Source organism: Quercus robur, chromosome 12 (genome assembly GCF_932294415.1).
Source record: "Quercus robur chromosome 12, dhQueRobu3.1, whole genome shotgun sequence".
Classification (NCBI taxonomy): Eukaryota; Viridiplantae; Streptophyta; class Magnoliopsida; order Fagales; family Fagaceae; genus Quercus; species Quercus robur.
In genome coordinates this window covers 18,933,678-18,954,423 of record NC_065545.1, presented here as the reverse complement: position 1 = coordinate 18,954,423, position 20,746 = coordinate 18,933,678, and the positions used below count along the sequence as shown (strand labels likewise).

Sequence of the window (20,746 nt, the reverse complement as noted above, 5' to 3'; positions counted from 1 at the left end):
ACTGAGTCCAGATTCAAATAACCACACACATCAAGATAAAATTTCAGAGCTCATCATCAAATTCATTCAGTGAAAACTCAAATTATTCAAAATTTTGAAAGAAGAGGAGGTACTCGAGTAATGAAGGAAAGAGGAGACGATGGTGGATGAGGCGATGGAGAAGAGCATCGGCAAGGTGTGAAGGCAGGCGCTCTAAACTCCGCCTCTGCCTCTGCCATTTCTCCACGCTCTCTCGGTTCTCACACGTCGTTCAATGCCCATCAGAATCGACAGATCGTAGAGCTTGAATGCATCGCGGAGCTCGGAGGATCCGCCATCTTCAGAGCTAGAGCAGCAGAAGGCGGCGAACTCAATCAGGGAAATGAAGCTGTTGTGGTCGGAGTCGAGCTCGTCCATGATGTGGCAGAGCTCGTCCTCGTCGGAGAAGGAGGAGCCGAGGGAGCTGAAGATAGCACCGAGCTTCCTATGTGAAGCTTCTTGAAATTTTCCATTAATAAAGAAAATATATTTTTATTATAACTTTTTTAAGGTAATAAATTTTTTTTTATAATAGTTAATAGTGGTTTTATTCTTTTATTAGTGGTATTTGGTGAAATGAGAATGTTGATTAAATAATTATTTAATCTAACAAATTAATTATAGACCAATGTTGTAAGTCCATTTTCAAATAGGGGTAAATTTGTCTATTTAAATAATTTCCTTTCCTTTCCATTCTAATTTTTAAAATATTCAAACAAGAGAAATGACTAATTACTTCATTCTCCCTTACTAATTTTAAAAACATCCAAATAAGGTGGAGGGTAACCATTACTCTTTACTCTACTCCCCACTACTCTTTTCCCCTCTACTCTCCTCCCTCTCCAAACTTCCGAACAACAACAGGCCATTAAAGTGAAAGGAAGAAAAAGAAATCCAAAGTGGAAAGTTGGAAGTGTTTTCTTGGCATGTTCTTACAAAGTTTCTCTTGACTTGCCAATTTCTTATTTTCTTCAGTCATCAGAAAGGCAAATTTCCCATTTCCTTTCCCATTTGAATGCCTTTCTTTGACTTCACTCATTGAGTCTTCTACTCTGAATCTAAGAAAGAAAGAAAAAAAATTTGCATTTAGATTGGAGATTCGATGATCTTTGTTATCTTCTTTGTGATCTTCTTTGTGTTACTTTAAGGCTTATTTTTCCATTATAATCAGTATCTTTGAAGAAATATCGGGTACTCAAGCCAATTATATTGCTATTTCTACAATCCAGGATACTGCCACTTCTTTCTAATCTCATTCGTTTTCCCAGTAGTTTGCCTTCTAAAATCAAATTTCAAAATTGTGATTCAAGGTCAAGTGCATGCATCTACGAAGATGACAAAAATGTCCTTCAACCTCTATAGCATTTGTTGTCTATGCGCTGGAAATACCCAAAATATAAATAATGTTTTATTTATTTATTTATTTATTTTGAGACCAAAGATAGAGCATCAAACAGTTTGGGTAAGAGGAGTAGAGGACACAAAGGGACCTCACAAATTTCGTATAGAAGCTACAATTATATACAGGAAATAAGGGTAATATATATATATATATATATATATACATATATTTGTTATAATAATTATTTTATAAGAACTGAAATGGAACGAGAGGCTTATATCTATAAGAGCATTCACATTGGGAATGGTATATGCCATATGTTGGTTCAATTTAGCATAAAAGCCCAAAAACCCCATTACATCCGAACTTGTAAATGTAGACTATTGCCAAAAAAATTTGCAATTGTGCTACAATACACTGTAGCTCAATTGTAAAACAAAAAATATTATTTTATTCACATATCTGACTCTCTCTCTCTCTCTTTATTTCCTCTTCTCTGTTTCTTATCTCCTCTCTCTCCACAACGGCCTCTCTCTCTCTCTCTCTCTCTCTCTCTTTCTCTCATCACATCTCTCTCTCACGATGGGCTATTTTGGCGTGGGTCGTGGGTTCATCGTGGGTCTAGCGGTGGCGTGGATCTGGTGGCGCCGTGGGTCTAGTGGTGTAAAATTTTGAATTTGTGATCTGTATATTCAGATTTGTAGCGATGGGTTTTGCATTGATGGGTTTTGCAAAAATGTTGGCGGTGTGTTTTGTAGTGATGGGTTGCTTAAGATCCCTGCAAATGATGGGTTTTGTGTGTGTTTTGCAATGAGGCATGGATTGATTTTTATCTTTTGGGTTTAGATGGGTTGGATGTGGCAATGATCTGGTAGTTTTTTTTTTTTTTTCCTTAATTTGGGTTTTTGGTTCCGGTGAGATTTTGGTGGGCAGTGGGCAATGGTGGCGTGGTGGGCATGGTGGTGGTGGGGTGGTGATGATTGGGCTATTTGGTTGTTGAGAGAGGGACAGAGACTCAGAAAGGCAGGGACGGAGATGAGAGAAAGGAGAGATAGATAATTTGTTTATTATTTTATTGTATAATTTTTATTATTTTAGTGTGTAGTATTATAAAATAAAAGTTGGAATGTTGAAAGTATTGTAAAATGGTATGGTATAATTGATAAAATAGTTTTTTAAGATGGTAAAATAAGATAGGATGACATTTCCAGATACAGATCAACAAAAATTCTTGCCGCACGTGGTGCAACATGGAAGGCATGGCCCCATGAAAGAACAACTTCACAGGTGATAGCAAATAAGGGAAGCAATTAAATAGTCCCAACATTAAAATAAGAAAAAACTTACTTTTTCCTGAACTTGTCCCTAATTTCCAAGTAAGTGGGTTGGACGAATTGGTTCAAAACTATATCCAAATCTATGGTGGTCCCTACTCCATCATTGAGGCTGAAAGAAGTTATACTTTTTTTTTTTTTTTTTTTTTTTAGAATGAAGAAGTTATACCATATGCTTCAGTCATCAGGAAAACAAGTTTCCCATTGAATACCTTTAGCTTCACTTATTGAGTCTTCAACTCTGAATCTAACTTCTCTCTTTACAAAACAAAAAGGGGAAAAAAAAGATTGCATTTAGATAGGAAATTTGCTGATCTTGGTTATCTTCTTGAGGTTACTTCAAGGCTTATTTTTCCACTGTAATCAGAATCTTTGAAGAAATATTGGTACTGAAGCCAATTTTATTGGCATTTCTATAGTCCAGGTATACTGCTGCTTCTTTCTAGTCTCATTTGATTTCCCAATAGTTTGTCTTCTAGAACTCATCCCACTGATATTGCTCGTGCATATAAATTGGGATGAGTTTTTATTTATTCATTTATTTTTAAATGCTAACCAGTTTCTGATCTCATACTTCTTGTCCTGATATTGAAATGCATATATAAAAATTATGAAGGGTTCACTAACAAATTTAATATATATGTGTGTTTGATTATTCAAAATCTCATTTTATAATTAATGAATAACAATTTTTTTAAATGATGTAACAATAAATTGTTATTAAAATGTATGACAATTTATTCTTAACATATTGAAAAGTCAGTTCTTCCTAAAACAAGAAGTAATATCAAGTTATAAAGTGTTCTGGTCCGTTTTTTTTTTTTTTAAGATAATATAGACAGAAGACAGAGGAAATGGGGAGGGAAGGAGTGGAAAGACAAAACTTATAACACTTTTTTACATACATTTTGGCTCCTTCTAAATTTATATCTGCTGTGAATTTGATTTAGGAGATTTCAATTTGAGCAATGAGATAGGAACTCCTCCCACTTTCTGGCCACACTAATTTAAGATTTTTCAATAACTTATAGTGGCTACAAATGCATATCAATATGTGAAATTTGAAATTTTTCAATAACAACTCTCCCATACCATACGCAATGGGCTTAAGAGCCAGGAGAGAGGGGTAGTGAAGTGGTTTTGGTTAGGGTGGTGGGTATGGGAGTAATGATCAACAATCCTTGGATCCGTTTAGATATATCTTTGATTTCTATTATTTTGTTTCTTTCATTCTTCATCTTTCCCTTTCTATTTTGCGTTGTAGATTTTATGTTTTAAAATAAAAGTAAAATACAATCAATACTACTTGTGTGACTCGTTATGTGCCCTATCAACACTTAGGCTATTTATTTTTAACAAATCAAAATTAGGGAACTAAAATGCTTTCTTTCCTTATCTCTTTGTATACATGGACAAAATGTTTGTTGTCCATATGTATACAAATTGACAATAAACAGGGACTTGCTAATGGAGATGTTAGGCGCAATTCTTGAGCTTGGAAAAACGATATTGGCTCCGATTAGTGAATATTACAAGTATCACAGAAGTGTTGATGAACATATGAAAAATCTCAAGAGAAAACGAGACGATTTAGAATGCAAAAAGTCAGACATTGAATCAAAAATGAGAGCAGAACTTCTTCCAAGAAAGAAACCAAAAAGAGAAGTTGAATTTTGGCTCCAAAAGGTAAATACGATTAATGTGGAAATACAAAACACTGAACAAGAGGCTGAAAGAGCGAAGTATTTTTCACGTATGCATGTAGGAAAAATTGCTTGCCAGAAGATACAGGAAGTGACAGAATTAATTGATCAAAGTTGTGGTTTCGGTGAAAGTTTAGTAATTGACCCACCTGTAAGCTATGGAGATGAATTGCCAACTGGGGCATTAGTGGGAGAGAGTACAGCTGAAATAACAACGGAAAAGATTTGGAAACACTTGTTAGATGAAGATTGTGGAATGATTGGTGTTTATGGTATGGGAGGGGTTGGTAAAACGACTATCATGAAAAAAATCAATAATCGCCTGTTAAAAGAGAAAGACAAGTTCAATCATGTAATTTGGGTTACCGTATCAAAGGCATTCGATGTTATCAAACTACAAAATGCCATTGCCAGCATGTTGCATCCAAATCCTTTAAAGTCTGAGGATGAAACAACAAGGGCAGGCAAGCTGTATGCAGCATTGAAAGAAATGAAGAAGTGTGTGCTAATTCTAGATGATTTGTGGAATGCATTTCCACTGGAGAATATAGGGATCCCAGAGCCCACTTCAGAAAATGGGTGCAAATTGGTATTGACAACTCGAGATGCTAAAGTTTGTGATGGAATGAATTGTAAAACTATTAAAGTGGAGCTTCTTTCGATAAAAGAGTCGCGTGATTTGTTCTTGAAAACAGTGGGCTGTGATGTTTCAAATATTCCAGAAGATGTTGTGGAAGGCGTTGTCAAACAATGTGCTCGTTTGCCTCTTGCAATCATCACAATAGCAGGAAGTTTAAAAAATGTAGTTGATGTTTTTGAGTGGAGGAACACATTGAATGAGTTGAGGACATCAACAAAAGGGTCGGCACATGTAGATGCTCCAGTATTGAAGAGGCTTCAATTCAGTTATGAACGCTTAAAAGATAAGAAACTTCAAGATTGTCTCTTGTGTTGTGCACTATACCCTGAAGACTATGAGATTTACAGAGATGAGTTGATAGAGCATTTGATTGGTGAGAAAGTAATAGAAAGCATGAAGAGTAGGCAAGAAGAGTTGGATCAGGGGCATACTTTGTTGAATAAGCTTGAAAATGCCTGCTTATTAGAAGGTGGGTCTAAAGATTTTATAATCGAAGATATTTTTGAAGAAAAAAGGCGTTTTGTGAAGATGCATGATCTAATAAGAGACATGGCCCTCCAGATTGCAGGTGCTAAGTTCTTGGTATTAGAAGATGTTCCAAATGAAGAAGAATGGGGAAATGATGTTGAAAAGGTTTCTTTGATGTGCAAACGTGGTTCAAAATTTCCTTATGTGTCACCAAAATGTCCTAAGCTTTCGACCTTGCTTCTACGAGGATATGAAAACATCATCCCGGATCCATTTTTTGTGCACTTGCATGGACTCAGAGTTCTTCATGTAGATTGCGATGGGCTTGAATCTTTACCAAATTCAGTCTCTGACTTGAAGCATCTTACTTCATTGAGGCTTAACAGTTATGATTTAGAGTGTGTGCCTTCATTAGCAAAGCTTACAGCATTAAGGAGTTTGGATCTTTCGGTACGATCACTGGAAGAAATACCTCATGGTTTGGAAATGTTGGTCAATTTGAGATACCTTAATGTTGAGAGTTATAGAATGAACCATAAAATGATGCCACCAGGGATTTTACCCAAACTCTGTCAACTCCAAGTCCTCAAATTGCCTATTTGGGGTTTAGATGTTAATGGAGAGGAGATGGTAAGGTTGAAGAAATTAGAGTGTTTTGAAGGCACATTTGATGGCGTTAAAGGCTTCAATACATATGTTGAATCCTTAGAGGAGGGAGGACCTAGCCATTACAAATATGCCGTGAATCAAAAAAAGCCAGCTAGCCAGCTGGGAGTTGCCGAGTTGGGCGAAAGTGTAATTTTAAGTGACTGCAATATATGTCTACTCCCAAAAGATGTTCGTGCCCTAATAATTTGGGACTTTCAACGTGGCAGTCTGTGTCAGGGCTACTGGAAAAAGAGTGTTTGGTTGAATGGGTGTGAAGAAATAGAATACATTAATTCTTATTTTGACACCTTTTCTCTTCAAAGCCTTGAGATTCTAGATCTCGTAAAATTGAATAATTTAAAGGGACTGTTTAGAGAAGAGAAAGTCGCACCAGCACCGGTCGTCCCCCTCGGCACCTTTTCCCGCCTCAAACAATTTTCAATATTGCATTGTCCGAATATAAAGAAGCTCTTCACCCCTCGGTTGCTGCTGGACAACCTGGAACAGATTGACGTCTTTAGCTGTAAACAATTAGAGGAAATAATAGGTGGGGCTGAAGCATCTGATGAAGTTGAAGAAGAAGAAGCAAAAGAAATTGTGAAAATATTCCCCCAATTGAGAGAATTGAGATTAAAGTGTTTACCGGAGCTGAAGACCATATGCAGTAGCAGTAATGTAATACTTTGTGATTCTCTCAATTCTATTGAGATCCGCGAATGTCCGAAGCTTAAGAGATTACCTCTTTCTCTGCACCTTATTGATGGAGAACTATCTTCTCCGCCTTCTTCATTACAAATCAAAATAGAGAAAGAAAGGTGGGAATTGCTGGAATGGGACAATCATGATATGAAGATGGTCCTTGAACCTCTCTGTCAGTTCGATAAATGGGTATGACTCTCTCTTTTCACTTTACATCTTTGTTTTATTTGAAACGATTCAATTTGTTGGTTATCCATTTCTCCTCCTCCTCGCTTTCTTTCTAATCTCTTTTTCCTTTTTCTTTTGGTACCCTTTACACCACCCCGCAGCGGTAGTTCTCAAGATTCACATGACTCTTCCTCTGTAAGTCAAACCCCGAACATACATGCCTATCCATTTTAATTATTCTTCCTATTAATTTGTTTTCATTGGTTTGCTTTTCTTTGTTGGTTTGATATATTATTTTATTTTATTTTATTTTTTGTTGTTGGTTTGATATAGGATACGTCATCAAGCCAAAGCCGACTCAAGAAATAATTGTGTGGCGTGGTCCGCGTGGACCCGCAACTAGAACTTGGCTCTCAAATGTGTTTCCGTGTAATTCTTAGCTCTTTTGGTTCTGATTTGCTTTTTATTTGAACTTTGTTGTGTTATGATTTATGAACATGTGTTCTTCTCTTTGGCTGAGTGGGATGATCTTCTGTAATAAATTGATACTCCATGTTTATTTGTTTAGTATTAAGAATGCAAAGAAGTGTTGCATATCTCAAGCCACACAGCTAGCTAGTGGTGCAGCTGGGACTGATGAAGGAAGCACTAGCTCAGCCACAAGAGCAGCAGTCAATGCAGCATTTGCTGATGAGGTGTGCACTGATCAGACTACCAAGCTAGCATCAAAGGACAAGATCAACTCAGCAATCTTGGAAATGGTTGAGTCCATGCCACATCATGAGTTCTTCATCCAGGATCATTGAAGAAGTTAGTTCCACAAATCTAGGAGTTAGTTACTTAGGCTTGCCACGTGTACAGCCACCAGAAAGTTCAAATAACTGATTTTGGCGCCAATAGTTGAGTTAGTTATTTTTCTGTGTATATAAACAGAGTAATGTGTAGATGTTTATTAATTCAATTCATTTCATTGTAATTCATTTTCAATCAATGAAATTCTCCCAATTCTATTTAGTTTCTCTGTTTCTTTACATGGTATCAGAGCTCTAGCATGTGCTAGCTTCGCTTCTTGTTACAAACTTTTCTTGCTTGCCAAACAGAGATTACTTCAAGAGTTTCCTTGAATTCTGATTTGCAAGATCTTAATTCATCTCTGTTGATATTGAATCTTGTCTCTCGCTTCCATTTCCAATTTCATTAGAAGTTTCATTCAAGCTTCGTGAAAATCATCAATGGCTTCTGCTGAAGGAAGTGATTCTGATCCTACGCACAATCAATCCACACACCAAGCTCCTCAGTCTAACACAGAAATCAATTCTCCCAATCGTTTCTTTCTTAGTGCAAGTGAGAATCCTGGAAATATCTTAGTCACTCAACCACTCTTGGGGATGAGGAACTATCAATCTTGGTCTAGGGCTATGGTTCTAGCATTGACTGCCAAGAAAAAGATAGGATTCGTGAATGGCAAGATTGTAAAGCCTGAAGATGATTCTCCTCTGTATGAAGATTGGGAAAGTTGTAACACAATGGTGCTTTCTTGGTTGATCAACTCTATGCATGATGATGTTTCAAGTGGCATCATGTACTGTGAGACTGCAAGGGAGATGTGGCTGGAGTTACAGCGTGTGTTTTCACAAGGAAATGGACCAAAGGTTTATAATCTTCAGCAAGAGATTTCACAGATAACTCAGGGGCAATTATCAGCGACTGAGTACTATTCTAAATTCAAGAAGCTTTGGGATCAATTGATTCATTATGAACCTTTACCAGCCTGTTCTTGTGGAGCAATGAAAACTCTGAGCATTGCACATGAGAAATCTTATGTGATGAGGTTCTTGATGGGACTCAGTGAGAGTTTCGAGACAGTGAGGAGTCACATTCTCATGCTTGAACCATTTCCTTCAATGAGCAAGGTATATGCTCTGGTTCTCCAAGAAGAATCTCACAAAGGCATTGGCCATGGCTCTACCTTCACACCTAAGCCTGATTCAGTGGCAATGTATGCCAATACCAGGGGATATTCAGGAAATAAAGGTGGCTTCAAGAAGGAAAGACCTTTGTGTACCCATTGTAACATGCTTGGACATACTATGGACAAGTGTTACAAGCTCCACGGGTATCCACCAGGTTACAAGCACAAAGGGAAGCCTAATTCCAATGCTAACCAAGTTTCATATCCTCAAGGTCAAGCTGTTGAGGTTTCTTCTAATGCATCTGTTCAGTGTCCTATTTCTAAGGCACAGTGTGAACAATTACTTGCTCTATTCAATTCTGGGACTGATCAAGGTGCTAATCACCATGTTGCAAGTGTTAGTACAAGTGCTGCTGTCTCTAGCATGCTTTCTGGAGCTACTGGTTCACCTGCTGCAACTGGTATGCCTTCCACATATATGACATCTTCAGACTATGCTCAATCTACTTTTGTTGACACCATGTCAGGTATCAATCCTTTGCTTCATTTTTCTCCTTCCTTGAAGCATTCAATTTTTTCTGCTAAAGTAGTTGATAGGGAAGTCTTTTGTGCCACTGATTGGGTCATAGACACAGGGGCTACAGATCATATGGTCCATTCTATTGCATATTTCACCACTATCACTGCTACCCTAAACACCTTTGTCAATTTACCTAATGGTGAAGTTGCTTCTGTTACTCATGTTGGCATTGTGAAGATATCAGAACACCTTATACTTCACAATGTTCTTTGTGTCCCATCTTTTAGTTTCAATCTCATCTCTGTCAGTCAATTAGTTAAGTCCACTGCTTGTTGCCTTATTTTCCTTGGACATTCTTGCTTTATCCAGGACCTTGCTCATTGGAGCACACTTGGTCTGGGTAGAGAAAGCAATGGACTTTACTTGCTGGACAAGAGCTACACTTCTTCACCATCTGTTGCTGCTTCTGTCCATAGTCCTCAGGTTCACATCTGGCACTCCAGATTGGGCCACCTGTCAAATGCCAAATTGGCTTCAATAAAATCAAGTGATGTACCTAGTTTCATTTCTGCTGAGACCCTTGATTGTAACATTTGCCCCCTTGCAAAACAAAAACGTTTACCCTTTAATAAAAGCTCTCATTTGTCTAAATCTTGTTTTGAGTTGATTCATTGTGATTTGTGGGGACCCTTCTCGGTTTCTACCATTGATCATTGCAAGTACTTTTTAACCATTGTTGATGACTATTCTAGAACCACTTGGGTTTATCTGTTAAAACATAAGTCTCAAACACAATCTGTTTTAGAACAATTTTGCACTATGGTGGAGACCCAATTTTGTAAGAAAATTAAAACTTTAAGGTCTGACAATGGGACTGAATTCATCATGAAAGATTTTTTTGCAAAAAAGGGCATCTTGCATCATTTGAGTTGTGTTGAAACCCCTCAACAAAATGCTATTGTTGAGAGGAAGCACCAACACATCTTAAATGTGGCAAGAGCTCTCATGTTTCAATCCCATTTACCTTTGCATTTGTGGGGTCATGCTATACTAGCTGCTGTGTACTTAATCAACAGAATCCCTTCATCTGTTTTGTCAAATCAGATTCCTTATGAAGTTTTATTTGGTTATCCACCTAGCTATGCACATCTTAAAGTGTTTGGTTGCTTATGTTTTGCTTCCACTCTTTCAACTCATAGGTCTAAATTTGCCCCTAGAGCTGTTAGGTGTGTCTTCTTGGGATATCCTTTTGGGGTTAAAGGGTATAAGGTTCTTGATTTGTCTACTAACAAGGTGTTTCTTTCTAGAGATGTGGTTTTCCATGAAAATTCTTTCCCTTTTGCTTCTATTTCATCTCATCATGCAGATCCTTTTCTATCATCTGCTGTGGAAGCTTCTTGTTCAGCTGGTGTTGCTGATTTTGTTACTCCTGTCAGCATTTCTGAACCATCTTCCATGGATTTTACTGATCCACCTTCTTCTTCTCATCAGCATATTCCAATTGTCTTGTCTTCTAATCCTATCTCTTCTTCTAGTCCTATATAGATGTGTCATTCTGATGCAGTCCTTTCTTCATCACCACCAGTTGCTTCAGTGCCTCCAGTGCCTCTAAGGAAGTCTACTAGGGATATCAGACCTCCTGCTTATTTGCAGGACTATGCTTGTACTGCCATTGCACCTGGTGCTCCTTATGCTCTTGATCAATGTCTTACATATTCTCATTTGGATCCATGCTACCATTCTTATCTGCTGGCAGTTACTTCTAGTCCTAAAGAGCCTACAAACTTTTCCCAAGCTGTTCAAGATCCACTTTGGAGGGCTGCCATGGACAAAGAAATCCAGGCCCTTGAACAGAATCATACTTGGAATGTGACTACATTGCCTCCTGGTAAGCTCCCCATTGGCTGCAAATGGGTTTATAAAGTCAAGCTTAACCCGGATGGTAGTGTTGAAAGGTTTAAAGCTAGGCTGGTTGCAAAGGGGTATACTCAAAGGGAAGGTCTTGATTTTCTTGAAACCTTCTCTCCTGTTGCTAAAACAGTTTCAGTAAGGGTCTTGATTGCTCTTGCTGCTGCCAAGCAATGGCCTTTGCACCAATTGGACATCAACAATGCTTTTTTGCATGGAGATTTGGATGAAGAGGTTTATATGACATTGCCACCTGGTTTTCACAGTAAGGGGGAGTGTGTTTCAGATTCTTCCACTGCTCCTAGGGTGTGCAAATTAGTTAAATCTCTTTATGGGTTGAGACAAGCTTCAAGGCAATGGTACACTAAGCTATCAACAACAATAAAGGAGCTTGGTTTTGTTCAATCTCAGGCTGATCATTCCCTATTTGTGCACAGCAAAGGGTCCTTGTTCACTGCTCTATTGGTCTATGTTGATGATATGGTGATCACTGGCAATGATCATGCCTGTGTTGTCTCTCTCAAGTCCATTCTTGATCAAAAGTTTGGTATTAAGGACTTGGGATCACTCAAGTATTTCTTGGGTTTAGAGATTGCAAGGAACAAGAGTGGGATCAGCTTAACACAGAGGAAGTATGCCTTGGAAGTGCTTGAAGAAACTGGTATGACAGGGTGTAAACCAGTCCAAACCTCAATGGAACAGCAACTGAAGTTGTCTAAAGGCAGTGGAGACTTACTTACTAATCCAGGACAGTATAGAAGGCTTATTGGGAAGCTTATGTACTTGACCTTGAGCAGACCAGATATCACATATGCAGTTCATAGACTCAGCCAGTTCTTAGCACAGCCTAGAGCACCACACATGAAAGTAGCTTCTAGAATACTTCAATACATAAAAGGAACACCTGGTCAAGGTGTTTTCTTTCCCACAAAATCTGATCTACACCTAAAAGCATACTGTGATGCTGATTGGGCAGGGTGTCCTGACACAAGAAAGTCTCTAACAGGCTATTGTGTGTTCCTTGGTGATGCCTTAGTGTCTTGGAGATCTAAGAAGCAAAGCATAGTGTCTAGGTCTAGTGCAGAAGCTGAATATAGAGCTATGGCTAACACCACCTGTGAATTGACTTGGATTTTGCATCTGCTACAAGATTTACATGTCAAGCATGATCAACTTGTGCTGATGTACTGTGACAACCAGGCAGCAATCCATATAGCAGCTAATCCAGTGTTCCATGAGAGGTCAAAACACATAGAAGCTGACTGCCATATTGTAAGGAATAAGATCCTTGAGGGTGCACTCAAAACCTTCCATGTTTCGACTAAGAATCAGTTGGCAGATGTGTTTACCAAGGCCTTGGGAGTGGAGAGTTTTTTAAGGCTAATTAGAAGACTAAGTGTCATAAATATTTTTGCTTCTCATGTGGAATATCCTCATACTGGTATGGAAGATCAAAAGGCAAGAGCTGTACTCTTGAGGGGGAGTATTAAGAATGCAAAGAAGTGTTGCATATCTCAAGCCACACAGCTAGCTAGTGGTGCAGCTGGGACTGATGAAGGAAGCACTAGCTCAGCCACAAGAGCAGCAGTCAATGCAGCATTTGCTGATGAGGTGTGCACTGATCAGACTACCAAGCTAGCATCAAAGGACAAGATCAACTCAGCAATCTTGGAAATGGTTGAGTCCATGCCACATCATGAGTTCTTCATCCAGGATCATTGAAGAAGTTAGTTCCACAAATCTAGGAGTTAGTTACTTAGGCTTGCCACGTGTACAGCCACCAGAAAGTTCAAATAACTGATTTTGGCGCCAATAGTTGAGTTAGTTATTTTTCTGTGTATATAAACAGAGTAATGTGTAGATGTTTATTAATTCAATTCATTTCATTGTAATTCATTTTCAATCAATGAAATTCTCCCAATTCTATTTAGTTTCTCTGTTTCTTTACATTTAGTAATTGTGAAAGGATTCAAACATTCTCTGTTTCTGCTTTAGAGATAATGTGAACTAGATAAACTGTGAGTGTGCAAATGCTTCCAATTGCATAAGCGCCCACACATCCTTTTGTCTGAACTTGTAACCCAGTTAGCAGCTGCATTGGCTGTTCTTTGATGGTTATCATTATTTTTTCTTCTCTAGGTGCAACTTAATTTATTAAATTTCAGGTGCACTCTCGACTAAAAAGCTTTAAATCATTTGTTATATGTTATCTTTACAATAGATTTTAGGCTAAAATTGTTTTTGAACTAAAGTAAATTTTCTTTGATACAGTGGACTTAAAAGACACCAATGAGCTTGTAATTTGGACTAATTAGGTTGCTATATATGCCCTTCACTTTACAGTTCTACAATACAACAGATTAATTGATCATCTGTGAGATTTCAGACTCTGAGATTAACAAATAGTGTTCTCAGTGGTTTTGAAACCAAATGTAGCTCATTAATGATTGACGTGTTCATAGTTCAAAGGTAATTAGTCCTTTCAACTTTTTTTTCTCTTTTAGATTAGCATCCTTTGTTGCTAGAACTTGGTTCAATGCACAGACAAGTGGTCTCCTTTAGGTCATGAACAAGTTTTTTGATGCAATAGAAGCGAATCATAACTAGAAGCAGATAGGAATATGTAACACCTCCTGTGATTGTTTAGGAGTGCTTTTGTTATTCTACATATATGTCTGGACTGTCTAGTGGATCTTTTTATTTTTGAAAACTAGAGTCTGATAGATTGTATGACTTAGTTGCCATATTTGAAAGCTGCCATGATTCAGCTAGAACCCTCCTTTTCAATTTGTCTCAAACCATGCACGCAACTTCTGAATTGCTATAGGTCTATAATTGGTGGATGCAAACTGCATCCATCAATCTGCTTGGTTTTACACCACCCATTTTTTGAAACTTCTGCAGATGGAATATCAACAAAGCCTCTCTAATTGCAGATAAATAACCACAGTTTTGCTTGTCATTGTCCAACTATAGCAACCAGCCATCCTCCTCTTGCCTTCTCCCTTTTTGCCGACAAAAATTGCTCCTATCCATTTACCACTTCTTCCCTTAACAACTACATTGGCTGTTCTTTTGATTAGAGACACCTCAACTTGCTGTATTCTAATAAATAGATGCTTAACATCTTTGATAGTTGGGACTATTTCCCCAAAAAAAAAGAAGAAGCTTTCTTATGATGAAGAAAGTCTTATTTGAAAAACAGCCTAGGTAACTCCCCCTTGAAGACAAAATCTGCACCTGCATTAGCTAGAGCAGAACCAGCTGCAACTTGCTGTATCACTTAATTAATATCTTTCATAATTATCATTTTGTTTTTCTCTAGGTGCAACTTAATTTGTTAAATTTCAAGTGCACTCTCGACTAAAAGCTTTTAAATCATTTGTTAAATGTTATCTTTTTAATTGATTTTCGGCTAAAATTGGGTTACTACTTGAAATAGATGCTCTTTGACACAGTGGACTTAAAAGTTAAAAGACACTATATCTTGTTTTGGACTAACTCGGTTGCTACATATGCCTCTCACTTTACGGTTCTTCTACAACACAACAGATTAAATAATCATCAGTGAGATGTCAGAATCTAAGGTTGACAAATAGTGATCTCAATGGTTTTAAAACCACGTGTAGCTCCCGAATGATTTATGTGCCCATAGTTCAAAGGTAATTAGTCCTTTCAACTTTTGTTTCTCATTTAGACTAGTAGCCTTTGTTGCTAGAACTTGATCCAGTGCTCCTTTAAGCTTTAACAAGTTTTTAAACAAATTGAGGTGAATCATAATTAGAAGCAGATATGAATATGTAACACATCATGTGATTGTGTAGGAGTCTACAGTAAGAGAAACAGAAGGATAGATACTAATGCTTATATAAGACTTTCGTTGCAATAATTATAAGGCTGTTTGGTTTAGGCAAAACTCAAAACTCATTTCTCATCACTCAAACCTCTAACCCATATGGCATATCTCTATCTCTATTTTTCTCTTAGCTACCCTGATCTTGCCTTGTCTGTTTTTGCCAACAAAACTTGCTCCTTTCCATTTACCACTTCGTCCCTAAAAGCCGTCCACAAGTATAATGAGCTACCAACCAAGACATGCATCTTTGTTTAGAGGCAAAGACATTTCTCTCTCTTGCATCTGCTGTCCCACCATGCTTGCTCTCAGAAACCAAAGAGTTTTATAAATTAGCATATTGACTGCAATATTAGCTTCACCTTCCCTAGTAGCTTTGCTTCTTTATTTCCAGATGGGCCTTAAAGTAGCTAGAAAAACCACAAAAAGTCATCTATATGTGCCTTGGTTAAGCAATTCCTTCTCAGGCCAACAACAACAAATCTAGACTTTTATGGATCTTGGGCCTCTTGGCTCCAAATTCTCCACTCGGATAATCAAGTCTGATCCAAACCAAACATCTCAAGTTAACTGGTGGTCAATACACAAATGACCCCCAGTGTTTCTTGGTCATTATAGTCAATAATTGAAGCCCATTATAGACAAAACAAGCATTCTGAAATTGAACTAAGCCTATCATAGGTTTTATTCATGTGGATCCTAAGGGTATACAAACGCTTTTTTCTTTCAACTTGTCCTCATGTGAAGCTGAAATGATATATTGTTTGAGAACAATTTCCTTTGAATGTTAACTTATATATAGTCTTGATTTGATCATAGATATCAACGATGTAGCCTATCATTGAGGGTGGATTAACATTGTTGGGTCATGATGGACAGAATGTGCTAGTTCAAATAACTAAGACAATGACAGACAAAGGGCTTGTCATTTTTGTAGTCCTCTCATAATGAGATTTTCTACACATTGAGCACTGACATTAGTAATCTTACCGTGTTCTTGCCAATTACTTACAATAATAATAAGAAAAAATGTATGAAAACCTACAAGTTACCACCTTTAGTAATTTTTTAGAATATTCTTATGATTTTTTTTTTCTTGATAGGAAATATTCTTATGATTTGTTTCTCTTAAATACAAAAATTGAAGGACATTAGAGATATAAATGGGACAGGATCTTATCCCAAGTTGGATAAAAACCATCTCATAGCATCTAAAATTACAAAACGAATTGAATAATAACACAAACAAAATTTCATAACATCAATTGTCATGGCAAGAAAGCTGCAAGTAGGCAATCAAATAATACAACTACCTCATAAAAAACTGAAAATCATAACGCGTATATGTATATGTATTCTGAGAACCTAGAACAACACAATAAAAGAAGCATACAAAAGCTTCACTGGGTTCAAAACAATCTTGATATGATATATCTCATCGAGTAACTATAGTTTCTCAAAAAATTACAAAACGAAATAAATAGAAACACAAACAAAATTGCATAACATCTATTGTCATGATAAGAAAGCAAGTTTACCTTTAGGTTAGTGAAGGACACGTGTTCTCACATAAGCACTACCATTAAGAAGAAGTATTGTAGAAATATATTTTTCTTTTGGATACATAAACTTCAACATTTACCTTTAGCAGCTATTTGTATGATTCAAAAATTGTTTTGAATGGAAGTATTTTGCTTGGGTATTATCTTATTCATTACACTTTAGCTTCAACTTGCATCCTTACAGAATTTGTGAATGCAAGTTTTAGGTTTCTATTGAGGGAAATAAATCATTGCCCATAACTGTGTATTTAATTAGGGCTCTTGTTCTAATAGCCTCGTAATCAAAGTATACATTTCAATAAAGTTTTGTTCATTATTGGATCAAACTCTTGCATCAATTCATGACTGTATTGGCAACATCAAAATTGTTCAATTTGAAACATTACAAGAAATTAGAAATATAAAGGAACACGATCAATTACATTTTAGAAGTAAAACCAATATAAAAAAATAAAATAAAATAAAAACTAAATTTTATTACATTCTTCTTGGTTTGTACTCTAAATCCTTGTAAAAGTTTTTGTAAATGAACAATGAAACTACCTTAAGAGTCAAAATTAGAAAATACATTCAATGTTTCAATGATATTGAAAATTAGCCTATTGACAACAAGATATGGCTTCAATACATCATGGAATGCTTGTAACAAGTTCTACTTTGAAAAAATTCAGTTACAACCGAAGACCATCTTTGATAGAGCTACTATTTTCCTGGCAGAGTACCAACACTTCATATTCTTAGCAGTTTTTATGTCAAGCTTTTCTTTTTGCAACACTGTCATGTAATGTGTCTTAGCTGCTATGCTCTTTCTTGAGTTGTGTTTCTCTGTTTCATCTGATTGTCTTACAAATTCTTTCAACATATCAGTACAAGTTTTCTATCTTTTAACTCACAAAAACAATATAAATCATGGAATGCTTCAAAACATTTTCTGGCAAGATATATTGAACTTTTGGGCAGCAAAGGCTAATATTTTATCCTGTTAACAAGAAAACAAGAGATATATAGTTATTAATCCATATAACCTTTGGCCACAATAAATGAGGAAAAAATGCATAAAACAAACTCTTGTTCATAAGCTCAATTGTGCCTAAATCTAAATCCAATTTCTGCTTTATTGTATAAGTAAATACCATATTTGTATAACATAGAAATGCCCAATTAGAATTAAAGTTCATAATTCAGCCCCTTTCTATCTTAAGTTTCAGATGCATAATCAAAGCATATTCCAAAATTACAAAGAACAAATTAGATTATACAACACATAAAAACAGAGAATGCATCTTAACATTTTTCCTTCTCCTTACTTTTTTTTTCAACATTTACAAAAGTAGAAACACAAAACTTACAGTATTTCATTAGTTAGATTGATCTGTGTTTCAGATACATAATCAAAGCATATTCCAAAAATACATAAGCTGAGTTGATTATTCCTTGAGTATATACATTATTATTCATAAGTACCGATTAGAGTCATAGGAAATTTACCGGAACCACCACCGGAATTGGTGGAGCGGAATGTGGTGGCTACTAGCTGTAGCCATGGAGATTGAGCCATGGAGTCCTAGAGAAAGATCTGATGGAAGAGAGAGAGGGAGAGAGAGTTTTTTGAAATTTGAGGAAGCTGAAGGGTGTAGAGAAAAGAGTAAAGAAATGGGTGAAAGTGGTGTCACGTGGATCAATGACGTGGCTCTATGATGTGTCATATTTATATCTGTTAGATTAAAGTAATGGCTGAGATTGAAATTATTGCACCCCGGTATTGCACGGGATCTCAATCCTTATCGGTAGAGTCTTAAAGCTACATATAGCTCACTAATAATTGATGTGCTCATAGTTCAAAGGTAATACATCCTATCAACCTTAACTCTCTTCTAAACTCGCAGCCTTCGTCACTATGACTAGATCCAATCTCCAAACAAGCTGTATTTCTTTGGTCATTACCAAGTTTTTAAATCCCATAGAGGTGAACCACAACTAGAAGCAGATGGGAAATTGGGAATATGTAACACCTCATGTGATTGGTTAGGAGTGTCTTGTCACTCTTCTAAACCGTGGCACTACTGAGTAATTAATGTTGCCGCAGACCAAGATTACTTGGTATTTTTTAGTTTACTAAATAGTAATTCTCTCAACTTCAGACTTTCAGTCCTTTCTCTTTTGTTTTAAAAAATAAATGATAAACAAGTAATCTATTTACTGAAAAGAAAACAGAGCAGGGCAGAGTTCTAGAAGCAAAATATGGAAAGGTAAATGAAAAACAGAGAATTATTTTCTATATGAGAAATTGTAAAATGCATTCCTCACTTGATTACTGAAATGACCTTTGGTATTTATTCTTATACAGACACACATCGAAAATAAAAGGCGGGAAACCAAAACTGAAATGTAACAAACTCTAAAACGGAAAACCAGTCATCTTTAACAGAATTTTAAACAAATTAATGACCTGATGACTTCTGAGTTTATGCTAAACAACACAGGTAATAAAAACTGTACGACTTATAGCTTAGTGATGAACTCTGAGGGTTATAACACAACTTGCAGCATAGCAAAAAATAATTTAAAATGACCCGTCATTTGCAGCTTTTGTCTTAACATTCTATAGTCAATACGAATGTATATACTATATAGTATATAGAGAAAAATAGTATGATTGGCAAATGTTGTAAAAAAAAATTCTATAATCTATATAAATTTGACTGTTTGTGGCTTCTTAGTTGTTGTCATTAGTTAGTTTTTGAAATGTTATACTGCACCCTAAAAATTCAATCCTATACAAGATTCTTTCTTCAGAGGTTTAATCCCAAATCAGAATAAATAAAATGTATCACAGACTATGATTCCAGGACAGACTGCCAAATTATATGTAAAATCCAATCAAACTTAGTTAATAGAAACATAAGAACATCACAAAACCACACCAAAGAGCTTCAACATCAAGACAGAGAAAGGTATATTTACAGAAATTCTAAAGGAGATACCTATAAAAAAAAAAATAAAAAAAAAAATTCTAAAGGAGACATTTTCACTTGGGTAGGAATAAGAATTACTTCTTTGATAAGTGATAAATCTAAGAATAGGCACTTCCTGCTTTTAAATTTTTTGGAAAAAGAAAACAGTTGTTATCACCTTATTGAATGCCAGAATAGGGCATTTGTAGAAGTCAAGCTCCTCACCAATAAAACCATCTTATTTTTTCAATATAAGCAGAAGACGACTTTGTAGGCAAGGTTTAAAGAGTCACAATACCATAGTATCCACCAAGCATAATGAGACTATATGTTGGAATCTTCCAAGGTACTTCCAGCTTTTAAATTTGTTGGAAGAGGATAACTACTTGTTACTGCCGATTCATGTACTGAATGACAGAATAGTGCATTTGCAGAAATTGAGCTCCTCAGGTAAGATTTAGAGAGTCACTGTACTATAGTATCCAACATTAATGAGAATATATGTTTAAATTTACTGTTCTCTATTTAAAAAAGGGTGGAGAGGTCACGACCCAAAATGATACTGGGTTCGCACGTAAAAAGGCCCAAACAATATCATTTGTAGAGCGTGGATTTGAAAGGTTAGGCCTTGGTCACCGGACAATGGTTAGTCGTGATGTTTATACAGAATTAAACCGAGTTTGCTCGAGGAGTCCTTCTCCTTGAGGCGGTCTGAGAGGCTCTAGTTCTTGGCCTTTTTTCCCAGCCCCCTTTCTTTGGATTGCTTGCTTTTCCTTTTATATTAGCCTGTATCCCTTATCCTACGTCCACGTGTAGGTTCGGCTTTCCAGGACTGATACTTGTCCCATCAGCCCATACCCAAAGTGGTTGGGGGTGGTTGTAAAAGCTGAAGAGTATGGCTCTGTCAGGTGTAGAGTATTCAATGGCAGTAATGACAGCTTTCCCTTTCTCTCTGGTCGTTATACTATCCAGCGTCCCTTTCCCTATCAACATAGATATTTTAGGCTTTTCCCAAAA

At 36.6% G+C, this 20,746-nt stretch overlaps 2 protein-coding genes across 25 annotated transcripts in view; one reads left to right on the top strand and one right to left on the bottom strand.

Annotated features, from left to right (window-relative positions):
- LOC126708729 (nodulin homeobox-like) overlaps positions 1–20,746 on the bottom strand; it is a 95,010-nt gene that overhangs the window by 66,318 nt on the left and 7,946 nt on the right. The window lies entirely within an intron of this gene.
- The window catches only part of LOC126708726 (putative disease resistance protein At4g10780), a 109,922-nt gene continuing 92,044 nt past the window's right edge, over positions 2,869–20,746 (top strand). For 3 of the 10 annotated variants that reach the window (XM_050408611.1, XM_050408607.1, XM_050408616.1), the window contains exons 1-2: positions 2,869–3,118; positions 4,152–6,906. In XM_050408611.1, coding sequence (XP_050264568.1) covers positions 4,162–6,906 — 2,745 coding nt within the window. In that variant the 5' untranslated portion in view covers positions 2,869–3,118; positions 4,152–4,161. Of the gene's footprint in view, positions 3,119–4,151; positions 7,042–7,181; positions 7,216–7,353; positions 7,588–20,746 lie in introns of those variants that run through there. The other 7 variants (XM_050408615.1, XM_050408614.1, XR_007649246.1 and 4 more) reach the window with 6 other exon arrangements.